The sequence below is a fragment of the Zophobas morio genome, unplaced genomic scaffold (genome assembly GCF_036711695.1).
Source record: "Zophobas morio isolate AGI-343-1 ecotype UQ-CSIRO unplaced genomic scaffold, CSIRO_AGI_Zmor_V1 ptg000024l, whole genome shotgun sequence".
In the NCBI taxonomy this organism is placed as follows: Eukaryota; Metazoa; Arthropoda; class Insecta; order Coleoptera; family Tenebrionidae; genus Zophobas; species Zophobas morio.
The window spans coordinates 1,609,762-1,637,608 of record NW_026972129.1 but is presented as its reverse complement, the minus strand read 5'-3'; the positions used below and the strand labels follow the sequence as shown (position 1 = coordinate 1,637,608).

Here is a 27,847-nt window from a genome sequence, read left to right as displayed (position 1 = left end):
TGCCATGCTGACGTGCGTTTCCAAGGGCAATACGTCTAAAGCTCATACGATGTTTCTTCAAATATCGGACCTTTTAGAGTTTATAATAGTTATTTACAAGTGAGACACAAATTAAGTAATAAACAATACACCCAAGGCAACGGGTTTTTACTGGCTCCAGAAGGTGACTGGCTCGCCTATATCCTTCTGTCTGCCAGTAAAAACCCTTTTGCCGTGCTATTAATGTTAAATACTATTGCTGAGACGCACATAATAAGTTTTTGCAACAACAAGTAAACATCTTTAACTTATATTGAAAGATATCAATTTCGTTTTGAATTAGGTTACGATTTACAAAGATGGTTTACAAGTGAATGTTGATCATAATTAGTTTGTAATAGATGTTGTTTTAATTTGATGGAACCATTTGAGCCAAACGCACTAAACTTTTAAATCCATTTATTCACTACCGTTATACATTACAGGTTACTCATAATTCATCACTTTCCTATCCTATGTTAGTTGCCGACTTATGCTATATCAGTATTTCATAACTTAACGCTTACTCTACAATAAATACAATAAATGCTTACCCTAGAAGTTCTTGCAAACATTAACTGAAAAGAAGGTGGATTCCTTGAATTTAAACGAGGTACATGAATAAATATTCTACTTAACAAGTTAGGACACAAAACGATTCCATGAATTAGCTTATACAAAAAGGTGACCGCAAAAAATTGCCGCCTATTATTATATAAAGAAGGTAGACCGAATTCATTTAACAACTCACTCTGCGGATACCCTGTTATAGGATATACTTTATGTTTTGTATAGAACAAATATTTACAAAACTTAAACATATTAAATTACAAGTAGATTAATATGAGTTACATAGTATGGTCTCCAAATGACGCAACAATATTCAAGTCTTAGATCTTACATATGCATAATAGAGTGTTAGTAAACAATCAACATCATGAAAATCTCGAGTATTACGTCCAATGAATCCTAGTGTCTTAGAAGTTTGGTCACAGATGGAGTTTACATGAGGTACAAAAGTTAACTCAGAGTCCATAATCACATCTAAATCCGTACAACTAGCTTTTGTCATTAAGGGGATATTATTAAGACGATAATCATAGATGACATTGGAGATTTTACGCGAAAATATCATAATGAAGCACTTACGTATGTTTAGATCTAACATGTTTTCCTTACACCATTTAGTGAGACGATTTAGTATATGCTGCAACAGTAGACAATCATTGAGACAGCTTACAATTTGTGCCACTTTTAAATCATCTACGTACAAAAATAATCGACTATACAAATTTATGTCACAGTAATGTATTAAATCATTAATAAACATAACAAACATTAATGGTCCTAAATTTGAAGTCTGCACGACACCACTGAAATATTCAAAAACCATTGATTTACAACCTCTATATTCTACATACTGCGATTTACCATGTAACAGCAAAATTTTTTATTCAACAGTGTATGCGGTTTGCCGCCTGTTTTCGAGATTGACCTTACCATCAACGGGTAATGACAACACTTTTTTGTAGACGCAACTCTAAAAAGAAACAGAAAAGATAAGGGTCGCCAACAGTTTTATCGGAATAGTCATTCGAGTAACACACCTTTTAATTGCAAAAGCAATTATTCAGAATTCCAGGTCTTTGAGTGAATTTTCGAATACAGTGCCTTTCCAGAAGTGAGGAGCTGGATATAATTTTGCAAAATAGGTGCAGACATTTCTTTTGTTGATTTGCACGCGGTGGAATGCCGGATTTGGAAGGAAAGGTATCCCTCGAATATCTTAAAGCCTACACACCATCCAAGGTTTTTTTGGAACGTGGTTCGAACCCCAGGCAGCTGATTTTCCGAGTAGAGTGCTGTGCGGTTGAGTCCAGGTTAACATCCAAAAATTCCCCCCTCACGAGAGCCCCATAAGGAGAGCAGTCTGAAGTCTGAGGTCTCGATGTCGTAAAGTTGTTTTGATTTATTTAGAGGTCAGGGTAGCATAAATGATCTTATGTTTAGCTATTATTAGTTAAGTTAACTAAAAACGTCGGAAATTCTTACTGTTAGGGTGAATCGGCAACCGGTAAATCATACGTTTTACATAAGGACAGTTATTTTTTTATTGAATTGGGAAACGCAAACAGCTGATTGCGAGTGACCGACTGTGAGAATAAACAGATCTAGAGAACGATAGCGAAAAGAGTAGGTAGACCGTTAGGGTTACTAGGAACGTTTATTTGTTAGAATTTGGTTATTTATGTATTGGAAGCAACATATCTCTTTCCAATTATACATATTTTCATTCAATCTGTAGTACGTATTATTTGGTGGAAGTCCTTTCTGTTGGCCTTGAAGTCTCTGCTTTCGAATTTAGGTAGAAAAGGAGTAAAGGGTGACCCGACGTATAAGATTATGATAAATTCGTGGCGTCCAGATAATTATTTCGAATCTCATTGTTGTGAACCCAATCCCACCTGACTGGGTCAGTCGGCCATAGCCTTATAGCCCTTTATAAAAGAATACGTCACAACCAATTAGAATAGATTTAAATAATTTGATCAAGTCATTACACAATCCGTGAGAATGGATTTTATTTAGGAGCAGGCAATGATGTACTTTATCAAATGTCTTTAAAAATATGTGTAGGCCACATCCACTTGAAAGTTCTTATCAGACAAAATTGACTCAAACAATTTGGCAAAGTTACAAGCTATTGGCCTATAATTGGCCACATCAGTTTTAACTCCAGTTTTGAACACAGGACACATCTTAGACGTTTCCCTTAAGCTAGGAAAAGTGGCAGTTTGTATAATTAAATTAAATAAATATCTCAAAAGTATAGCTAAACAGTTGATGCAATCTTTTACGATAAATGATGGTTTGTTGTCGGGGCCTATGGTCATGTTGGGTTTGATCTTGCGTGCAGCAGTTACTACCATTTCAGGAGACACATTAAATTTATGCAACACATTGTGAAATTTACTGTAGTTGCAACTATTATCACAAGTAGAGCAATCGTCTTTAAAAACATCACAGTTTGTGCCAAATATATGAAAACGATACTCACAACTTCCATCACATTTTGAATACACACTTCTAAATAACTTTCCAAATCCTTCTAGTATTTCCAATGGAGTTCGCATTCATCAAATTTCATGCGTCCCGGAATTCTAGTAGTTTTTCTTTTTTCAGTGATGTATGACCATAGTTGTTTAGGGTCGTTCATAATATTAACCTGAGCTCGCTCCTTCTACTTGCTATATGCTGTTCTGACATTAGACTTAATCTTCTTACCTAAGCAGTTGATTTTATCAAGATATTCAAATAATTGATGTTTTTTATATAAGCGGCTTTTATATCACAAATAATTTCTTTATTAAACCATCTAGGAAATCCTGATCCATTACTAATTTTGGTCTTTGGAACAAACATGTGAAATAAGCGTGACAGTTTATTGTATAAATCAGCGATTCTCAACCTTTTAGTCTTCACGACCCATTTACCAATAACAGTTTTTATCGCGCCCCCCCTCAAAAATTTGTTCAAAAATTTTGGGAGCAAAAAGCATGAAACCTAATAAACTTAAACGCCACTTGGAAACGCTTTATAGTGAATTTGTTATTAAACCTCGACAAATTTTCGAATTAAAATTGAAATCATTTGAAAAGCAAAAAAAATCTTTGTAAACGAAAAAGCTTTACTTGGATCGTACAAAGTTTCATATCGCGATATGTAAAAAGCCGTATACCACTGGCGAAGAACTTATTCTACCACCTGCAACTGAAATTGTAGAAACTATGTTTGGAGATAATTTTACCAAACAATTAAAGTTTGTACCTCTATCAAATGACACTGTTGCGCGTCGAATTGGTGATATAGCTAACGATGTACAGCATCAGCTTTTTGAGAAATTGCATGATAAATTATTTTCAATTCAGCTTGATTAGGCAACAGATAACATTAAAGATGCTCATTTAATCGCCCATGTTCGATTTTGTGCTGGTGCTCAGCAGTAGAAGAACTGCTTTTCTGAAAACCAACAGAACTCAAAGCAACAGCACTTACATTATTTGCTACTTTAAATGATTTTCTAAACCAAGGAAACATAGAATGGAAAAATTGCGTCGGAATATGCACCGATGGTGCTCGTGCAATGTCTGGAAATTTCCAAAGTACCTATGCAAATACTTGTGAAACAAAAATCTCCACAGTGGATGTGGACGCATTGCATGATCCATAGAGAAGCTTTGGCTTCCAAGGAAATGAGTCCTGGTTTAAATATTGTACTAACGACGGTTCTGACAGCAGTAAATTATATAAAAATGAGATCCTTAAAAACCAGAATATTTTCTGAACTTTACAAAGACATGGGTGCGGTACACTCATCGCTATTTTTTTATTGCGGGATAAGATGGTTATCACGTGGTAGATTTTCGCAACGTGTTTATGAATTAAGAGAGGAAATCGCCATTGATTTAGTAGAGGAACACAGACCGGAAGTCGAGAAGTTTCGAGATTATTAATTTGTTATGAAATTGAGCTACTTGGTCGATATTTTGGAGAAATTAAATATTTTGAATCTTCAACTCCAAAGAGCACACATACATATGTTGGATACTAGTGATAAAGTGACTGCTTTTTGTAGAAAATTGGAATTGTGGAACAGAAATGTAAAGCAAAAAACCTAGAAATGTTTCCAAACGTGGATGAATGTGTTAAAACTTACAAGGTTGAAGAAAAACTCATCTGAAAGTTGTTTTTGTAACCATTTAAAATCATCTAGCCATGCTGGTAAAGAATTTTACAAAGTATTTTTTTGCTGATGAGAATTTGCTAGCAGGTTACGATTGGGTTAGGAATCCATTTCAAAACACTCCTGACAGCCTTTCAACTGCTGCAGAAGAAATGTTCATAGACTTCCCGGCAAGCGGCGAAATCAAAAGATAATTTATTAACAAACCACTCTTCGAATTTTGGGCAAGCTTGGATAATGAGTTCTCTGCGCTGAAAACAAGAGCGCTACGTTTACTATTACCATTTTCAACATCCTACGTTTGTGAAGCTGGATTTTCTACGATGGCTGCATTGAAGACAAAATATAGATCTCGGTTGAATGTAGAGAAAGAACTTAGAGTGTCAATCTCAAATTTTTGTTGCGGCTAAACAGGCTCAAGGGAGTCACTAATGATTTTCATTATTGCTGCATTTTTATTTAATTATTCAGACTGAATTTTATTTACTTTTTTAACAATATATTTAATTTTTTGTAGTCATATATTTATTATTTTTTTAAATATACTTTATTTTTTTCTAAAAAATATATTTTCTTATTTCCTCGCGCCCCCCTCTAATGTTGTCGCGCCCCCCTAGGGGGGCGCGCCCCACAGATTGAGAATCGCAGGTATAAATGGTTCACAGCACTGTCAACATCTGATACATCTTCTAGTTCATCCCAATGTTCATGACTTATAGTTTGATATAAATTCACTAAATCAGCCTTAGAAAAGTTATAGTTGTAATTGTCGCTATTGCAGTTAGGTTTTGTGAATGGAACCACAGTTATATCTGCTACAGAAACCTCAATTGACAATGTCTGGTGATGTTTATCTTCCTTTAGAAATGGAGAATTACTTTTTGAGACTGTACAGTTAAGATCTTTACTTGTTAAAACTAAATCCAAAATTTTTCCATTGCTATTAAGTAGGAGCGACTACTTTGATCAAAAGTTTCCACAAACGATGGTATATTGAAGTCACCAATTAGTAAAGATAACTCAGAAAGATTTAAAGTATTTCCAATATAATCAAATACGATCTCATATGTACCAAGACTGCTATCAGGGGGGAAATATACAGTTATGATTGTGATAATCCTAACTTCCCGCCTTAAAGTGACCTTGGAAAGTTTGAAAGGCCCGCAAAAAATTCAAAAATTGGCCTTGGCTGTGATCGTCTAACCAAATAGGAACCTATGTTGTGTGTTTTTTTTTTTTGAACAAGTGGCGGGAAGACGTTCTTTCATACAAGTGAGCATATACTACGTGTGAGTAGAGAGCGCAAGAAATAATAAACAAAATTTTTGGGAGGGGGCTAAAATTCGCACCCCCTCTGCAGGAGGAAAAGAGCTGCGAGCATTCACTCCTCAGCCCAAAAACCCCGTATAGTATGTTCACCGACGTATTACATTTCAAACGAAACACCTTAAAAATATGAAAGAAAAGACACTCGCGAATTGACAGACGTACACATATGAAAACCGAACGAACACAAAATCCTACACATATGTAAAATGGATGGCAGTACCCGAATCGTTATGAGAGTGTGGCGATCGAACTAAATATATCAATTTCATTTTCGAGCACAGCAAATTACCCAGAGGGGGCGTCGTAGCGCGAGTGGAGGTTGGGACTCCTAGTCGTCACTCCTCTCCCCCACAACGGTGATTCTATCGCAAAGCCTACCCGCACAGTACATCTCCATGACGAACATGCCGTCCGAAACTAGGCCGTTACGATCGCAGATCCGTAGTTGGGTCTCGGCTAAGGACAGAAGGCAACCGCCCCTTGTGCAGGGGATAAATCCCGTCAGTTTGAGAAGGAATGGCACACCCCACCTACACTACGTGTTATTGTGTTATTGGAATTCAATTCCATTTAAATGTTCAATCTCTATGACTCCAATATTAAATTACAACCGAACAAGTGTTAAAGCTTCAACAAAGAGCAATAAACAACATTTTAATTCGCCATACAGTCTTACGAAAGTTCAAACAACAAATAATTCTTATGTGAGATTAAAATTGGACATCAGATAATGTACATGATAGAAACATTCATCGACAAAGTATTTACATGATCAAAACTTGCAAAGATTTATAAAACAAAGATCTGGTGTAAAATAAACTTGTGCAAATAAAATATTATGTTAGGTTAAAACTGCAGGCTAACAGATTTACATGAGATTAATAATAATTTGTGTCCATTCAAGTTATTGGTTAGAATTCAAAAAGTGAAATTATTCAGCTGCATTGTGGGACATTGTTATACATGTGTTTCCCCAAACAAACACATAAACGAAAACATGGCAGACAATCTGCATGTACAAAATAGCGTCGGACAAATGCGTCGTTCCAAAAAAATAGGCGTCGAAAATATGCCATGAATCCTGTGACGTCGTGTAAACAATGGTCTAAATCAAAGCAATAAAATGCACATCCCTCCATGACCCACAATGTTAATTTTTTTCAATGAGACTCTACAGTTAAAACATGTGCTCGGTTAAAAAAAATGGACGCTTTCAAAATGGCTGCTGCCTGAATCAAAGAACGGTGAAAATAACGCCTCGTTTGCCGCCATCCAAAATACAGACTCACAAATATAGCTAAATAAAGCATGGCCCGAACTAAAAAAACACTAGCTCTAAAGCCCTACTACCGGATTTTAAACGAAAGATAAAACGAGATTAACGGAAAAAAGCGCATGCACCCAAATACTCCATGTGTTTCCCAAAGCGTGTGAGCCCCCATACGTCAGAAACGCCGCCGGTTGACTTGAAACACGCCACAAAACAGCACCCAGTCAAAAACCATGTGGTCAAAACATACCTCTCCAAAACTTTGAAGATTTCGTCACGGCTTACCGCCAAAAGGAACACAAAACCTTCCTGTCGCGAAACTATAAGAAGATTGGAACACCGATGGTTCAAGGGGGCTGCTAGACTTTCCAATAGGGAAGCGTCGGCACTGGAAAATCAAAAAAACAACAACAAAGGCACAGAATAGCTCAAAGTTAAAATACAACCTATTGCACACAGAGGTAAAAAAGGAGTGGTCGCTTTCGAAAATGGCCGCTGCCACCCCACCTCCGTATTTCGCCTTCTAACTGAAACCACAGCATAGATAACATTGTTATCTATGCTGTGCTGAAACATGCAGAACTAGCCCAAGCACTGACGTGCATATATGGTTGCCTATGTTTAACGATTTTTGATTGAATTTTTTTCTTTCGAATTCAAATTATTCAAACGTGATTTCGCGCCTCTGTTAATTAATTTCAGAGCGAAAATTTGATTCAAATTCGCTCACCACATGATATTAAGCAGGGTTCTATTTAAGCTAGCTTTAACAATTAATAAGTCAACATCTGCTAGCGGCGAGTAATCGACTACTTCCTCAGAAGGATACTTCGTGTGAATAGAATACACCTCTGACTCTACGTCCACTAGCAGATCTAAAAACATTAAAATACGAAGGAAAATATTCTGTAGTCAGAACATCATCACTAAGCCATGATTCTGTTACAGTGAGAATATAATTCATGTATCACGTGACCCCATTTCTTCCAATAGAATTTGTTCATGCCCTTAGTTACATGTCTATCACAGCGATAATAATTTTATCGCCTTATTGTGGTCTGTTGCTACCTAAATTTAAAAACTGTCAAATTGACAAATTTTAGAATTTTATAAATTTTTTTGTCTTTTATGGCTTGCCAACGTTGGGTGCAAGCTCAAAACGACGAAATCAATTCTATTATCAAAAAATGTGTTCATTTATTATATTCTCATGTTGAATATAACTCGTGATATGATTAATAATCGAAGATATGGCTCGTGAAACCGAAGCAGCACATTCAACTCGTACTTCGCACTCGTTGAATCTGCAGCTCGGTTTCACTCGAAATATTATCGATAATAATCATATCACTTGTTATATTATAACTGATAATAATTTTATTGCCTTATTGTGGTCTGTTGCTACCTAAATTTAGAAACTGTCAAATTGACAAATTTTAGAATTTCATAAGTATTTTTGTCTTTTATGGCTTGCCAACGTTGGGGGCACGCTCAAAACGACGAAATCAATTCTATTATCAAAAAATGTGTTCATTTATTATATTCTCATGTTGAATATAACTCGTGATATGATTAATAATCGAAGATATGGCTCGTGAAACCGAAGCAGCACATTCAACTCGTGCTCGCACTCGTTGAATCTCCAGCTCGGTTTCACTCGAAATATTATCGATAATAATCATATCACTTGTTATATTATAATTGATTATATCATTATTACTACCCAGGATAAATATCCTGTTCTATACAAATGTATAGAACAGTTCAGTTTTGGAATTAAGTCCCATTGCATTTTGATAATCAACACTAATATTTAACATATTGTCATTTGCACGCTGGATTCTTACACATTTTTTACTTTAACAATTTTACGCACACCGTGAGAGTATTTCAGTTTAATATCTATTTCCCCATTATCCTTTCGAATTTTAAACTCTTTTCGAACTAAAAATTTCTTTGTCTTAAGGTCAGATCGCGGCTCATAAAAATTTTATTAGTGGGTTTATATTTTCTTAAAGTCTCAACAACGGTCTCACAAGATTTAAATTTAATTAATAGAGGTCGATGTTTAGCCTCGGCGAATTTCCCTATTCTGTAGCATTTATCCAAAATAATTTCGTTGTTAATTCCAAGACATGAAACCGGATCCATAAAACACGACAAATCATTTTGTTATCCACAGTAACCTCAGGTTCAGGTAAGTTGTACCCAATAATATTAGAAACCCGTCTTTGTCGATCTTCAACTTCCGTGATAACATCCTTTTCTGATAACGTTTTTGGCGATTCAGAGTTCATTGACCCACTATCACGGTTTTTTTTCAGTTCAGATACCTCATTTCTTAATTTTTCAACTTCAGTTTTTAATCCCGTAATAATATCGACAATGTTACATTTCTCACAGAAGTATCTAATTTTTCTTCTTCCTGAACGCCAAAGTTCAGCTTCTTGACGAGATACACCAGAGAGATTATGTGGATTGACGAATTACAGATATCACAATTTACCGCATCATGATCACGGGTTTTTTCTTTACAAACACTGCACGTAACGGACATGATCCTTATCAATAGACACCCGCAAATATGTGGTTAAATATTACAACACAACTTTAGGAAATATCGCAAGACGGACGGACGGACGGACGGACGGACGGACGGACGGACAGACAGACAAACAACAGACAGACGGAAACGGGAGACCATACCATTGTTTGTACTTTAGGGATCATGAAAGGTCGAGAAAACGTAAAAGTAGAGTAGAAAGTAATCGGCCGACGGACTCGATTACAATACTTAATAGTAAAATGCATTTTTCAGTGCGGCAGTCGGCGTCAGCGTTTTCTGCTAAACTAAATAATTCTAATAAACAAGGCGAGAAATCAATAGAAGATTTTGGTAAAACTGTTGAAAAGTTGTTAGTAAATTTAACTAGAGACTTGAGAACTATAATCAAGGCACGAAAATTTTCAAAATTAGGTGATGCAATACGACGAGCAAAAGGTGAAGAGCAGCTGAGATAAGATACCTCTCAAGTTTTTCCTTGTCTTGGCAACCAAAATTTCAGGCGAGAATTTGGTAATCCCAGAAAAAATTTTAGTTCTCAGTCAAGATTTGCCAAATAATTCAAATCGATTTGGCAATTCTTAAAGAGGTCGTGGTAACATTAATAACAGTAGAGGAAATAACTAAAGTTACCAGAAAGAGCTTTCAAAACCATCATAATCGAAACAGTAGAACAAATAATAATACTTAATGAATTTATGACATGAGAAACTCAGAACAAAATTGAATAATTATTCTTACACGGGAGCTTCGTCTAACGTTTTTCTCAAAAAGGTCGAAACGAAAAAATTGAGACAGATAGGAATGTAACAATTAACGGTATTGCTGAGTCAGTTATTTCACAAGGAACTGTAAGCATTTCTTTATAAGCACGCAACACATGTGGATCATCAATTTTTGCTGATGGATTTGATTGGGAATTTCATTTCATTTTTAGTCAATGATCATAATATATCCCCGTACCATTGGAAACAAAACGCGAATTTGGCGCAACATAACCGGCACGTTGTCAAATTATTAAATATTTTTGGGTTGATAAATCAAGATTGTGTAATTTTTTAAATTTGAGGACCCGGGTGGGTTAGGTAGCTTCGTGCTTGCCCGCTACACCCTGGGTCGTGGGTTCGATTCCCGCCCGGCTCTGGGTGTTGTGTATGTCCCCCGTTCCCCTGTAATTGCGCCTCCGGCCTGTTGGGGAACGTAATCAAATAAAAATAAATAAATAAATAAATAATTTTACCGAAAGAAGTATGTGAGGGTGTTTTCATCGCAGGAGTTTTAGTTAGATCGAAATGTTGTATGATACCAGTTAAAATACTAATAAATGTTCTTTAAAAAGAAGTGAAAATTACAAACTTTAAACCTAAAATAAAAAATTTAAATAAGAATCAAATTTGTAATTTTAACGATAAAAATGATTCATCAGTGAGCCGAGCAGATAAATTACTAAATTCCATAAATACCGAACATCAAACACGAAGGAAAAATTCTCCCTCCAGAAAGTGTGCGTAAAGTATTCAGATGTCTTCTTCTTAGAGGATAGCTTACTAAGAGTAACCAATATTTACAAACAAAGTATACATTTACAAAAGTCAGCAGCTCCTACATATGTCAAACCGCATCGTTTAGCGCAAGTCCAGAAAAATGAAATACATAAACAAATCGATAAAATGCTTAATGTCGGTATAATTGAAGAAGCAAAATCTAAATGGTCAGCACCAGTATTAATAATTCCCAAAAAGAGGGATCAAGGTGGTATTTAAAAACGGAGAGTAGTAGTTGATTATCAAATGCTTAAAAATTAAATTTAATACATTTTCTCTACCATGTATTACCGCAATTAAGATTCATTGTCAGGTGCAATATAGTTACTTCTCACATTTAGATTTATCGCAGGGATATTATCAAATAGACCTGGATAAAAAAAGCCGTCCTTGTACAGCATTGACTACAGAGCGGGGGCAGTATCAAATGATCCCACTGCCCATGGGGCTTAAATTACTCCTAGTTCTTTTTCAAGAGCAATGACTATTGCAATGGCTGGTTTAAATTATGAACTTTGTTTTAATTACTTAGATGATTTGATTGTTTTCGGTAATAGTTTAGTTAATAATAATTTGAAGTTTTCCAGAGATTGAGAGATGTCAATTTGAAATTAAATCCCAACGTTAACACGTCATGTGCGTAAGACCCATTTCGCACGTGTAGCAAACAAGATTTTTTCTACAATCGCAGCAAAATTTAAAAACAAACATTCAAGTGACGCTTCTGACAATTAATTTAAAATTGACACTTGACTTGACAATATTTAGATTTTAATTGATACAACTTCAAGTAAGCCACTAGTAACAAATGAGGCATGTTGGTTGTCTAGTAAGAAATTGTTTATCAACAAAAAAAAAATTGTGCCTATTTTAATGTTAATGCAGTTTAATGTATTATTCGATCAAAGAAGTAAGAAAACATTATAAAATTGTGTCTATAATTATAAAAACATCAGCATGAGTGATTCCGAAATCTTGTCCGACGTCGAACAAGCAGCTGAAGCCGCCCTAATATTCCTGAGAACTCGAAAGAAGTATACGAAGCAACCTACAATAAGTTTAACAAATGGTGTGATCAGGAAAAAGTGCACTGATTTCAGAAAATGGGATTCTGGCATATTTTTCCGAAATATCCTTAATACTAAAGGCGTCAACTTTATGGAGTAACTACGCAATGCTTCGAACTACAATTTACGTGAATAAAAATACCGACATTAGTAAATACACAAATGTTATCGCATTCTTGAAAAGAAAAGCTGAGGGTTACCGATTTAAAAAATCAAGAAACTTTTCCAAAGAAATAGAAAATGTTATTATAGAAGCGGATGAAGTTATTTATTGATGAAGGTAAAACGATTATTTGCAATTTTAACAAATTATTTATTTTATTAACATTTAAGGTTGCATTAATTACTTGAATATCCGGCGCTTGTAAAAGAGAGGAACTTACATTTTTGAGCACAAAAGAGGTTGAAGATGTATCGACTTAAGACATGGAAGTTGGCGTTCTTCTTCAGTTGTCGAAGGATACGTTGAGAATTCTTTAGAAAACAAAAATGTTTTTGCAAGGAAAGTTCTAGGTGACAAAGAAGTTATTTTCAAAAAAGCAAAAATCTCTGAAAATGGAAGTCCATTAAAAGATTTTCTGAAACATTTTTTTGCTCTAATTAACAGTTTTCGTACTGGAAAAGATGTAAAAATTTTGCACATGTTGAACAAAGTGTCGACAAAACGGTACAGAGAAAATTCACCTGAATATTTGCATTGAAATGAATTCCTTAGATGCATTACCGTAATTTGCAATAGATATTGACATGACATCCTCATCTTCATCACCAAATACTATTAATTTAAATAATTGTACTGTAAATGTTTATACTAAATAAAACGTTTTTCTAAATTGTTTACTTACAACAACAGTGCGTAAAAGTGAGAACTAACATATTTTTACGCACTCGTATGTCACTTTTACGCACTTGTATTTAAAAACGTGCCATTTCGAAATTAAAATGACAATCAAAATGTGCACTTTTTATAGCGATTGTAGAAAAATCGTGATTTTTTTGAAAAAATAAATTCTGTTTTTTCGGCCACGTAATTTTAGAAGGCGGTGTAAAACCGGATCCTTCAAAAATTGATTCGATTCAGCTTTTTCCCGTACCGAAAGACTCGAATGAAACAAAACGTTTTGTGGTTTTTACAAATTTTTGTGGAAGATATATAAAGAATTTTGCTAAGATTGCTGAATCTTTAAATTATTATTTGTTAAAGAAAGATGTACCTTTTATTTGGACTAGGAAGTGCCAACAGGCGTTTGAAAGATTCAAACAGGCGTTAGTTAAACCATCTGTGTTATAGTATCCAAATTTTTCTCCCGAAAATAGGTTTATTTTGACAACTGATGCTTCCGGTTATGCTATAGGAGCTGTATTATCAAATGGGGACGATAGACCTGTAGCGTTTATTAGTCGTTCACTTAAGAAGATAAGCAACCCCAAGTAATAAAAACAAGCCCAAAACCTGCTATTTGTCCTACCGTTTTCACAGCTTTAAACACAACGATAATCTAATTTTATTTTAGGCAGCGCCATGCCGGTTTTTGTCAGACGAACAAACGGTTGCCGGCGAAGTGCCTAACCTCAAAAAGTGACATAAGTATAGGCTACGGCCATGGTAGCTGTTGATGAGTGTTACGAACGATAAAACAGAAATGAATGTGGGAGACAAATTCTCATTGAAGCTCTTGTCGCATACAAGTAGCGTGTTAACAACAAATTTTGGATTCGTGATTCAAAATCGATTGAAAATCAAAGAAAACGTTTCCCTGAAACTTGTAAAAGTGTTAATGAATCGTTAAAATACTACTACATGCGTTTGACTTGCATAAAAGGTGGTAGAAAATTTAAAAGTAAAAGAAAATTCGGAGCGGAAGTGTTCTACAAGTAAGCAAGATTGTAAAGGTACGATATTTGTGCACGTCAGCAAATGTGAGCAGTATCTGTATGTCCAAGAACTGAGTAACATTCACAATCACACGTCCTCAAAATCATACTTCACAGCTCTTTCTCAACAACGACTAAAATTACGAGACAGTGCTAAAGAAAGGGCAAAAGAGTATTTAAAATCTTGAGCCAATAAGAAAATTGTACTTGAAAAAAATAAGAACAGACTTGGTATGTGACAAGACAAAACATTGGTCATAATACAATCAGCAAAACTCCAAATACTACAGCGAAATTCCTTGGATTAAAAAACCCAGACCAGTACACAGGACACTCATTCCGTCGTACTTCCGCGACAATTTTGGCTGAAAAAGGTATCGACCTTTTATCGTTAAAGCGACACAGGAGATGGAAATCCTCCAGCGTAGCAGAAGGATACATCGACGACTCGATCTCCGATAAAAAAAAATCGCCAAAATGTTCCAAAGTTCATCTACGACAAATCAAGTCAAACCAAATCGTAACCATGAGGCAGTTTCACTCCCGTCAACTTCATTTTCACTCCCATCAACTTCGGTTTCATTCCCGTCCACTTCCGTTTCATTCCCGTCCACTTCCCGCGCGTGTTTTAACTCCACGATAGATATACCTGCAGCCCGTTTTTCCAATTCAAGTACAAATACAGGGACTGCTGGTATCAATATGACGTGCCACAATTGCACCATCAACTATTATTTTAATAAGAATTAAATGTTTCCTTATTGTTAATATTGTTATAAGTTGTAATAATTCAGTTATTAAATCGTTTTATTATCACTAATTTATCCTCAATTACACCGACAATAATCAATTCAGGGTTCGGAAATCATTCCAGAGCATAATTTAAAAGCAAATTTTCCAAAATGATCGTTTTCAGGTTATGTCGTATTTTTTCTGACAGTTGTGGAGAGTTGTCATATTAGGTGGCCAACTTCACGTTTACATTATTGACTAAGGTTCACAATTTTGCAAATTACAGACCTCTAGACAAGTCGACAATTAGCCATTGTAATGCTACTAGTGGAAAATAGTATATTATTAGCCAAGGTTGCAGAGTCAAGCATTCTAGACCGAGCGCAAATTAGAACCCGAGACGCGCAGCGTCGAGGGCTCTAAGTGCGAGGTCTAGAAGTGGCTTTGCAACCGTAGTTAATATACTATTTTTTTCACTAGTAGAAACCATAAGACAATAAACTGAAAAATAAACGTTCAATTTTTTGACGCAACATGATTTTGTTTTGATTTCTAATCAAACTTGATCTAAATCTTCAACACAAAGAAAACCGTTTATACTTGTCGCTGAGTTAATCATTTTATCTTCTACCGTCTACCAACTACCATGCGTAAACTCAAGTAATGTTTGTAGCACACATTTGTTCATTTCTTAAGAAATAATCACATCAAACATTGCGTACATAACCTCAATTTTTCTTTTTGAACCGGTGGTCGCAAAAGTTGAATTTGCTACCTCTAAATGAGTCGACATTTGCATGCTTGATGGCTGCTAGTGAAAAAAATTATTATCGCTGTGTTAGCCATGTAACTAAGGGCATGAATAAATTCTATTGGAAGAAATGGGGTCATGTGATCCATGAATTATATTCTCATGGTACTTAATAATATGTTAGTAACTACAAACGAACCAGAGCCTATAATAATGATGGAAGATAATGTTGTGGAACTAAAGAGTAAAAATTAAAAAAACTGAAACGGATGCTGTTGTACACTGTGACTGTGATACTGAACAAATAGTGGACATTCAGAATAGAGATGAGATTATTGAGGAGTATGTAACGGTGAACTTTTGAGGAAGAACATTGGTGATGTTGGAGCTGTGAAAGCCGGTGGTGAAGAAGTTCAGCTCAACAAAATCAGATTGCCATCTAAAATTAAAAAAAGAGGATGTCCCAAGGGAATCGGCAATACTGTATTTGGCTTGCAAAGAAAAAATAGAAAAAAAAGACGTTGATCACTTTTAAAATTCTTCTTTTTATATATATGTAGTATCCAACTTTTAAATGTCGTTGTTATATTTGTTTTCTGCTTACATTTAGGTACTGAGTACGGGGGAAGGGTCACAGAAACGCAGGTTGCGTTTCTAGAACTTTATTCTAACACTACTTAACCCACACTATCCAACTGTACAATCACCTCTTATATATATTCCTTACGTTAACAATTTTCCCTACTCATTTTATTGACACTATACTACACCTCTACCGGACAAGAAAAAAAAATTACATTTAAGTAACATTTAGATGTAATTTTTGTCTAAAACTAACCCATTCGCACAATCATTCATTCTGAAACTTGGTTTAAATTAAATCTAAACATGTTATGACCTACGCTAACTATTACTATTAAAAATTTTCCTTTTGATGACTTTACAAGACATGCTACACTACATGCAACGTGAGCCGTGCATAGCGTTAGTCATCTTTATGATATAATTTTGTTCTATTTTTATGCACTGTTACCTGTTTACTATTTTTAATTATTTTCACATTTGGTGTTTCTTCTTCTAAAACTTCGAAAGGACCCTTGTACACAACACTTAATTTATCACCTGTTTCGTTTTGCACTAAAATTAAATCACCTTTCTTATAAACTATGGGATTAGCATTTTTATCGTACTTATCTTTCCGTTTAAGTTTACTTGCAACTAAATTACAATGTGCATCTTGATGTGCTTTCTGTAACCTAAATTTTAATTCTTTAGAATAATCGTCAAAATTATACATTGGCTCGATTTCCTTAACTAAATTGCTAGGAATTTTACATTTTTTCCCGAAAACTAATTCATAAGGAGTGTACTTTGTTTCCGTATGTACTGTAGTATTATAAGAAAAACACCAATAAGATAGCCATGTACTCCATGATCTCGTTTTATTTTCTGTCATCGTTCTCAAATAAGCTCCTAAAACTTTATGAGAATTTTCAAGTGCCCCTATACTCTGATGATGGTAAGATGTAGAATGCAACTGCTTAATATGCAATAGTTTACAAATTTCAGACATTGTTGATGAAATAAATTCCGTACCCCGATCTGAAGCAATTTCTTTCGGAATTCCGAACCGTAAAATAAAGTTTTCTACAAAATTTTTAGCTACTGTTATCGTGTCTTTGGTTTTTAATGGATACGCTTCTACAAATTTAGTTAAATCGCATTGCAGTGTGAGTATATAGTTAAAACCATATAAATCTTTTTCTATGGGGCCTACGATATCCAAATAGATTTTCTCAAACGAAGAAGATGGTGTAGATGTAATTACCATTGGTTCTTTTATATGTTTACTAAATTTCTGTTTTTGACAACTATCACATTTTTTTACAAAATTCGTAACGTCTCTACTTAATCCTGGCCAAAAGTAATATTTTTTAATATTATTTAGCATTCTGTTAATTCCTGCATGACCACTAGTTGGTAGTAAGTGGAAATCATTTAAAATTACTGTTTGTTCATCTTTATTAAATACACGTTGAGCTCCTGACACAACATAAATCCTTGGAAAAGGAAGGTTGAACTTATTTGTATTTTGGGTACCCTGTGAGCTCATTTCATTATTACATATCCTAGCTAGGTCTCTTATAATATGCGCATTATCATTATTTTTTAAAACTGTCAACTCTGTAATATCAAATTTTTTACAAATTAACGCTAAATCTCTCGACAACTCGTCTCGCGCTGATGCCGATCGGGATTTTAGGTTTGTATAAATTGTTGACACAGCAGGAATATAGGTAAAATTTCCAATCTTTTCTTTGTGATATTTCTCAAAACTTTTGGAAATTGCCTTAGGATTAACTACCAATTCAATACAATCTTTGGGTTTTTTGAGTATTTCTACAATATTCGGGTGATCAGTCCGTATGTTTGCAGTAATCTCTGAATTGTCATATTTCTGGTCACTGGATTTACATTTTTTTACTTGCGCTCTTGTCATCACAGCAATCAAATTTTCATTCATACTTTTCAATTCATTCGATGACACACTCACTCGTGATAAAGCATCTGCAGAGACATTATCTGCTCCTTTCACATACTCGACAACAAAATCATACTCTTCCAAACATAATCTAAATTTAGTTAATCTGCTAGAGGGATTGGTAAGATTGAATAAATATACCAGTGGTCTGTGATCAGTTAAAATTTTAAACCGTCTACCATACAGATATGGTCGAAAATGTTTCACTCCCCAGACTATAGCTAATAACTCTTTTTCTATAGTTGAGTAATTCAATTCGGCTTTATTTAGAACTCGACTGGCGTAAGCTACTGGTTTACTATTTTGATTTGATAAAATAGCTCCAACTGCTATCCCAGATGCATCAGTTTGTAAAATAAACTCATTTTTTTCTGAAAAATCTGGATAATCCAATACCGGAGGTTTCGTAAGAGCATTTTTAAGATTTAGAAAAGCTTGTTGACAAGATTTAGACCATTCAAATGTTACATTTTTTTTACAAAGTTGATTTAAGGGTGCTGCCCTTTCAGCAAATTTTGGTATGTACTTTCTGTAGTAATTAGCAAATGCCACGAATCGTCTTACTTCATCAACTGTTGTCGGAATAGGATATTCATTTAATATTTTAGTTTTACTAGGATCAGGTAAAATACCATTCGATGTAATAATATGTCCCAAATAAAGAATCTCTTTCTTCAAAAACTCACATTTTACTGGATTAAGTTTCAAGTTTACTTTCCTAAGCCTGTTAAATACTTTAATTAAATTAGAATTGTGATCTTGTAGACTTCTTCCAAATACAATTAAATCATCTAGGTAGACAAAACATTTTTCATAATTTAAACCAGACATTGCTATTGTCATTAGTCGTGAAAAAGCTCTGGGACTTGTTTTTAAACCCATCGGCAACCTTTTCATTTGAAACTGCCCCTGGTTTGTAGTAAAAGCTGTATAAGGTCGACTTTGTTGTTCTAATTCTACCTGATAGTATCCCTGACTCAGATCTAAATGAGAAAAATATATCGCTCCCGATAATGAATCTAAAATATCTGTTATATTCGGTAAGGGAAATTTATCGTCCTCAATTTTTTGATTAAGTAACCTATAATCGATAACTACTCTCCATTTCTTTTCCCCATTTTTATCATTTTTCTTTGGAACTAGAAGAAGTGGTGACGAATATTCGCTTTTAGATTCTTCTATTATATCATCTTTTAACATGTTACGTATTTGTTTTTCGATTTCTAGTTTTTGTGTTTGTGGAATCCTATAGGGTTTGACATAAATAGAACTTGTATTATCCTTCAGTTTAATGGATTGTTTATATAAATTAGTAGTCGATAATTTATCTTCTGGTAAATGAAATATATCAGCGTATTTAGCACAAATATTTTCAATTGTTTTCTGTTGTTGTGGATTTAACGACTTTAAGTTTAACAAATTTAATAAATTTTCTACTCTATCAGCCAGAACTGTATTTCTCTCAAATTTACATATGTTATATTCACATAATCTTTGCAACTCAGGTACACAGTTTTTCAAACATACTTCAGTTTCTCTTGTATTGAGAATTTTGACCGGAATTTTACCATTTTTTGGTCTAACAATACTGTTGGCAATAAAGACTTCAGAACATAATTCTTTTGACACAATAACACAATCTTCTTTAATTTTTGTCGATAACCAAAAAACAAACTCACATCGCGGTGGAATTGCAATAATATCATCATTATCAGAACGTAACGGTATTATAGTTTCTTTATTAAAATGTGACAGAAGTAAAGTATCCTTTTCAAAATCAATAACTCCTCTAAACTTTTTCAGAAAATCTTTACCTATAATGCCATTTGTTGAACACGATAAATTTTTAAATACATAAAATTTTTGAACAAAATATTTTCCATTATATTTCAATTTTAAATGAACGTACCCTTCTGAAAAAATATAACCTGTAATCCCCTTAATTTTCAATTTTTCTTTTATTATTTCAGTATCGCTAGATAAACATTCATGCTTAATAGCACACAATGAAGCTCCCGTATCTACTAAAAAACTAAAATTATTATCGTTTACTCCAAAATTTACCCATGAGGTGCCATTGCATTCACAAATTTCATTAATTATTACTTTCTCGAAAAAACTGGTGGTTACGGGTTTCTACTTCTGTGTTTTGTTTCGTCGTTTCTTGGACATGATTAATTTGTTTATTTGATTGGTATTTACGAAATGAATTGTTGTTATGGTTATGATTAAAAACTTTCCCTGTTGAGTATTTGTTTCTATTAAAATTACGATTTGTGTTTGATGTATTCCCTCTTGCATAATTTGATCCATTTGCGTTATTATCTCTACGAAATTTGTGTGAATAGTTCCAATTTTTATGTGAATAATCCGAACCTTGGTTTGGTTTATATTTCTTGCTAGCGTTATTATAATTCCGTTTATTGTGATTTGCTGTCATAATTTGATTTTCTGGACCGAAGCGTGATATTTCTTCATCCTGCGCTACTTGAATCGCGTCTTTAAGAGATGAAAAATTTCTAGATGCAACAATGGTACTTAATTTTTGATTACGCAAGCCATCCGCGAATCTTTTAATAGCATTTTTTTCATTCACTGCTTTTAAAATATTAAATGCTGTCGACTCGCCATTAGCTTGTGATATAGTAAGATTAACAAATATTTCTTCTATTTCTTTACCAAAATCTGAAACGGATCTATTTCCTTGTGTGGCGCGCATTAATTTCGTTTGCAAAGCGGTATCGCTTTTCCTTGTAATCAAATGTGTTTTCATATCCGATATGAGCAAAGCAACACTATCGTAATTCGATTTAAGTCTAAGTTTCGCACCAACTGAAAGACGTGTTTTCAAGACAAAATTTATTAAAGAAGGTTTACCGGTTGATTCTAACATAGTATCGTAAAGTTCTATTGCGTCCATCAATTGCATTGTTACAGCCTCATCATCATTCATGACAGGTAATAGACTAACAGCCGTTTTAAGATCAAATGCCATCTTGGAGCCGACACTCGTACTGGTACTTTTTGAAAAATTTAAAATTTCTTTGTATATCTTTCGTATCTCACCATTTAGTGCATTTAATTTTTTAATATCTTCGTCAGTATACTCCTTATTTGTTACATCTAATTTAACCTGCTTGTTTACCTGATCTAAACATTTATAAATTTGATTTGCTTCATCTATCTTCCTATTTACACACTCAATAGTGCGCCTATCCCGACCGATTTTTATTAAATAAGTTCTTATCTCTTTTAATTTGTTATGAATGCCCGTTAAGTTTAACTCCATCAACAGTTTCTCAACCTTTCATACAAAATTATCATATCAAACATTTTACGATAAATCAAACAAATAATTACAACGATCAGCAATAACAATGAACCCAAGTTTTATATCTAACATGCAAAAAAAAATTCTCGATGCAATAACTAGTTAATTTGCTGAAGTTCCAATTTTCATTTCCTACGAGTGAAAATGTACTTTGCACTTCCTTTGACCGATGTTAACCCGACATATTTCCTTTTTGAAAACCTGTTACAATACCTTATGCGCAATTTCACGAACTTAACCACTTTTCCCACTTTCAATAGATTAAAACTTAACTTGATTTTCACTTTCCATTCAATCACTGCACTGTAACACTACATCACTATGCCTCTGTAGTAGCGTCCCTGGAATGCTCCAATTCATTCTTATGGATTTCTTGACGTACCACTTTTCTTAGCATTTTCTTACACTTTTTGATTCCCAGCCATAGTAATAAAATTACCAACACAACCGTCAAACAGATTAAGATCCAATCCGTCTTCGTTATGGTCGCATCCCCGCTTGCTGTTTGCGCAATTATGACTTCTTCTTTCGACGTTTTACTGCCCATGTCTTATTTTCCTCTGACAACGGGTTTCAGTTTCAATTATCCTGGAATCCTGGATCCTGGCAGGATCGCCATGTAATATCCAACTTTTAAATGTCGTTGTTATATTTGTTTTCTGCTTACATTTAGGTACTGAGTACGGGGGAAGGGTCACAGAAACGCAGGTTGCGTTTCTAGAACTTTATTCTAACACTACTTAACCCACACTATCCAACTGTACAATCACCTCTTATATATATTCCTTACGTTAACAATTTTCCCTACTCATTTTATTGACACTATACTACATGTGGTGAAGAAGTTCAGCTCAACAAAATCAGATTGCCATCTAAAATTAAAAAAAGAGGATGTCCCAAGGGAATCGGCAACACTGTATTTGGCTTGCAAAGAAAAAATAGAAAAAAAAGACGTTGATCACTTTTAAAATTCTTCTTTTTATATATATTATTCTTGCTATTTTATTACTGTTTTATGAGAATTTATTTTTATTTCTATTATTTTATTTAACACATTTTGTAGCGTCAGTAAACGATTTTTTTTAAATATATTTTACTTTACTAGTGCCGGTTTCCATTCAAATATACTATACACCCGTTATGATAACCGGAGCTGCCGGCATCCGGTACGGCAACCAGCGCCGGCAGCGGAGGCAGTGTCTTTAAATTTAGGTAGCAGCAGACCACAATAAGGTAACAGAATTATTATCGCTGTGATAGACATGTAATTAAGAGCATTAATAAATCCTATTGGAAGAAATGGGGTCATGTGATACATGAATTATATTCTCAGAGTAAAAACACAGTGTATACATGATAAACTAAAAAAAGTAAAATACACTAAATAAACTATAATGAATCTATACGTAAACAAATACGGTTGTTAAATATGTACTAAAATAACAATAAACATAATTTATAGTAAGTAATTGCACATTTAATTAAAATTAGATATTATTTTTTATAGATTAATTTTTTGATGCAAATAAATTTTAGCTTATAGCAGGAGAAAATCTAAAACTAGAATGGAATAATATTTTTAGGAATCTACATATTTTATTTTGCAGGCATTGTATTGCTATGATTTTAGTAGCAGTTTTATTTTCAGGAATAGTGAATAGAGGAGATTCATTTAGAAGACGACGTTCACGAAGTAACAGTTTGTGTCCTCCAGTTTCTGGAACTGGAACATCTTCATTTCTTCTGAATGAGTCTGAACCACCAAATGTGCCTGTTTCGAGTTATTTAGTTGCATTGCTTGGTGCCCAGGGAGTTGGCAAAACAACCTTAATTAGTCAGTTTATGACTTCTGAATGCATAAATGCATATGATCGTCAGAAAGGTAAGAATAATTATTAAATAAAGTCAATAACCATACAAAGATGTTCGCATATGTAGATAAGTTAAAAAGAGAAAGTGGGAAATCGGACATTAATAAGAATTTTTTGCAATATTACCGGCGTTTCGGACATTGAACTTTATCCTTTATCAAGGCTACAAAATTTAGTGGTTATGTGCCAGAATGAAACTTATTTTTACTAATTTGTTACCTATTGTACAATTTAAATTTTGTCACTATTAAATTTTAACATTCTACAACAGCTTAACTAATATTACGAAACATGGATAACTTTTCATGATATTTAAGTTTGTAACGGTAAATTTTTATAATAATACGTATTTTACAGGGATGTACCGACTAGTGGCCTACCGGTCGGATAAGCCGACTATTCGACCGTTTTTCATCGTCGGCAGGCTGTCGGCGACTGCCCGATCGGTCGGCTTTTTTTATTAAAATTAAAATAGTATATAATACAATTAAACCCGGTTTACAGAACCTGAATTAAATATGTAATTGCCGGAATGGGACTATTTGGCGCGGCCGACTTGGCGCGAGCCATTTTGGCGCAGGGACACTTTGGCGCAAGCCATCTTGGCGCGAGTACGTTGGTATATAATATAAAAAATATTTTTTTTTCGTACTGTGGTTGGCACCCTGTTATTTATGGTATGTAGGCAACCAAATATACAGTTCATTCGCACAATTTCCAATAACTAAATGATCCACGGAGCAAGAAGTTCCACGTTTAGGAGTATGTTTATAATGGGGTGCAGGGCGCGAAGCGCCCGTGTGTCTATTAAAAAGTCGACATTACCCCTCCACGCGTTGGAGACTATAAAAATTAGGTTATGCTAACAACGGGTGCAATTTTTGTATATTTATATCTATTTTTTTGGTGCGAGTTCATTCGCGCCAAGATGGCCCGCGCCAAGATGGCTTGCGCCAAAGTGTCCCTGCGTCAAAATGTCTCGCGCCAAGTCGGCCGTGCTAAGTCGGCCGCGCCGAATTGTCCTAGACCGTGTAATTGCGATTTAATTTTTAACACGGCGTTAAAGTACCATGTGACCGACTTTAGGCCAATCAGACGTCGCTAATGGCCTTATTAAACGCGTGATCAACTTAATCTCAGTTAAAATATTGTATAAACTGGCCCAAAATTTTGTTATTCTTTATTTTTGTACTGAGTTACTACAAAAAAAAATGTTAAAATTATCCAAACAAATTTAACACATTTTTTGGAAAACAAAGGAACTTTTATTAAAATAAAAAAAATTTTTAAGGTAGTCAGAGAAATATAAATAAACACTGTCTGTCGCATTTATAAACCAGTTTTAGCAAAGCCGAACAGTCGACCGACTAGTCGGTCTTTACTGGCCGAACAATCGGCTAGTCGGTTAGTCGGCCAGACCTACAGTCGGTACATCCCTAATTTTTATATATAAAAGGCAATGTCCCGACTGACCTATCAACGCCCAGCCCAAACCGCTAACGATAGAAAGTTGAAATTTGGAGAGAATGTTCATTTTATACTGGAGGCATCGTTTAAGAAGCGATTTCTCGAAATTCATCCCCTAAGGGGATTAAAAAGGGGTGATAAAATTTGTTTAGGACCAATATATCTACTGTAAATTTAGATCGTTACGTGAAACCTGGTACATTTTAATTCTCTGCAATACAAATAAGGAAATACGTATTTAAGCATTTTTGGAGATTCGACTCTTAAGGGGATGAAAAGTGGTGTCTAAGTTTGGGCGGCCGAGTTTGTATAGGAACAATATTTCTACTATAAATTGAAATTTTTACGTGAAACTTGGTATTAATGTTCTTCAACACAAATAATGAAACCCGTTTTTAAGCATTTTCTAAAATTCAACCCCTAAGAGGGTGAAATGTAGAGGCTAAATTTGTATGGGAAAGTATTTCTATTTTATATTTAAATTTTTACGTGAAACTTGGTATTAATGCTCTTCGACACAAATAATGAAACACGTATTTAACCATTTTTCCACATTCAACCCCTAAGGGGGTGAAATATGGTGGCTAGATTTGTGTGGGAATATTTCTATTGTATATGTATTTAAATTTTTACGTGAAACTTGGTATTAATGCTCTTCGACACAAATAATGTTCGGGTTACGGTTTTACCCACCAACCCTTGTCACAAGCGTCCCCACTTTCTCTTCTACCTGCAATGAATCTCCTCCGAATTTACACACTTTGTACATAGACTTCGAACTGTCAACAACAAGTAAATACAGTGTTACACAGCACATATTTCTGTTTCATTTGATACAAAGATTGATATAATCTTTTCGGTACGTATGTATGAGTAATAATCATACATCCAACATTGGTCCTTCGAGCCGGATCTCTCGACATGTGTGATCCAGTGCTGTGAATTCAACAATAAAATGCGGTGGTGCCATTTTTCGACGCCTGTATCGGGAGACGTGATCTACCGGCCATCGGAGTTCCCTACCGGACACGAGAGCAGCGAATCCAGCCCATCCAGTCGTTTCATCCAAGGTTCCAAGTGACCTTATCACGTTTTTGGTAATTTTCGACGCCTATATCGGGAGACGTGACCTACCGGCCGTCGGAGTTCCCTACCGGACAGGAGAGCAGCGAATCCAGCCCATACAGTCGTTTCATCCAAGGTTCCAAGTGACCTTATCACGTTTTTGGTAATTTTCGACGCCTGTATCGGGAGACGTGACCTACCGGCCGCCGGAGTTCCCTACTGAGCAGGAGAGAAGCGAATTCAGTCCATCCAATCAATCACCCAGGCTCCAGGTGATCTTATCACGGTTTTGACAATTTTCGACGCCTGCATCGGGAGACGGGATCCAGCCATTGTAAGTTCCCTACCGGACAGGAGAACAGCGAATCAGTCTAGCCGTCCCAGGTGCCCGGTGAGTGGGTTCCAACCTTAGATCATATAATAAATAGATACCAATACTCAAACTGAAAGCTGTGACTAGACATGAAGCTATCTGTTGTCGTTTTCTACGTCAAGAGGAGTAGTATAATGCTATCCTTGTGTGATCACCACATCTTCATCTTTGTTATATGCATTTCATCTGTATATGTCTATTTCACTTCCATCCTTGTACCGCACCAGCGCAACAAATCGCTTTTGACAGATGTTTCTTCTAACCTCTCTTTCGAGTTGTTGTACAAAAAACAATTTTAGAATTTAGAACAAAGATGCTATTTTAAGTGATGTAATCATAAAGGATCACAATTGCTGCCCAATAATTTACCATTCCTTTCATTATCTATTGTGAATTATTTATAAAATCAAGCTGTCAACATCTTTCGTACGAAGTTAGTTCAGACATACTTCCTAAAATTTAGGCGCGCAAAATTCAAATAGTGATCAGGCAAGGATAGCTTCATTGTATACTATCCTCAAACATATTTGGCGTTTATGACTTCACACCAATTTGACTCCCATTATAATTCAATAGGCCGTCACAACCGGATGTCTTAAACCCGCTCACCGATACCTACCTGAAAAGACCTTTTCGACGTGCCAGGGACGGTCGAGACGCGAAGGACCGGACTCAGAGTAATTTTGTTTGTTAAAATTTTCAAATTTCAAAATTTCCTTACAGAACATGATTTATACTTTGAAGAAAATTACACAAAGACACAATTATTAGAAGTGTTACACACTCGAAAATTTGAGAAACAATATAAAATAGATGCTATGACGCGAGATCATGGATTTAGGGTGATTAGACTTCCGCCGTACCATTGTATATTTAACCCTATCGAACTAATCTGGTCGCAAATGAAAAATAATATAAGAAGGAATAATACGGCACCAAAATTTAATAGTGCAACAATTGACATAATTAGGGAAGAAGCTTCCAAAATAACTGCCGAAATGTGGGCCAATTGTGTACGACATTCCACAAAAGAAGAAGACCAGTACAGGGCACGGTTGATAACACCGTTAATTATTAATTTAGAAGAGTCGAGTGATGATGACAGTGACTATTTCGATCAATAAATAAGCAGTAGTAGTTAATAAGTAAATAATTGTGCTGTAATAAAAAATGATTGAGTACAAAGTTACTTTGTTTTTACTTAAAATAAAAAACTCGAAAGGCGCAGTTGTCGGTAAATGCAAAACTCAGTCCTGCCCTGTGCTTTTACCAGAAAAGGTCTTTTCAGGTAGGTATCGGTGAGCG

The 27,847-nt window shown here is 34.8% G+C and overlaps 1 protein-coding gene across 1 annotated transcript in view; it reads left to right on the top strand.

The window, feature by feature from the left end:
• LOC135135279 (GTP-binding protein REM 1) overlaps positions 1–27,847 on the top strand; it is a 245,018-nt gene that overhangs the window by 63,080 nt on the left and 154,091 nt on the right. Inside the window, exon 2 of the mRNA XM_064064306.1 lies at positions 23,415–23,648. Within this exon, the coding sequence (XP_063920376.1) occupies positions 23,415–23,648 (234 nt within the window). The remainder of the gene's footprint in view (positions 1–23,414; positions 23,649–27,847) is intronic.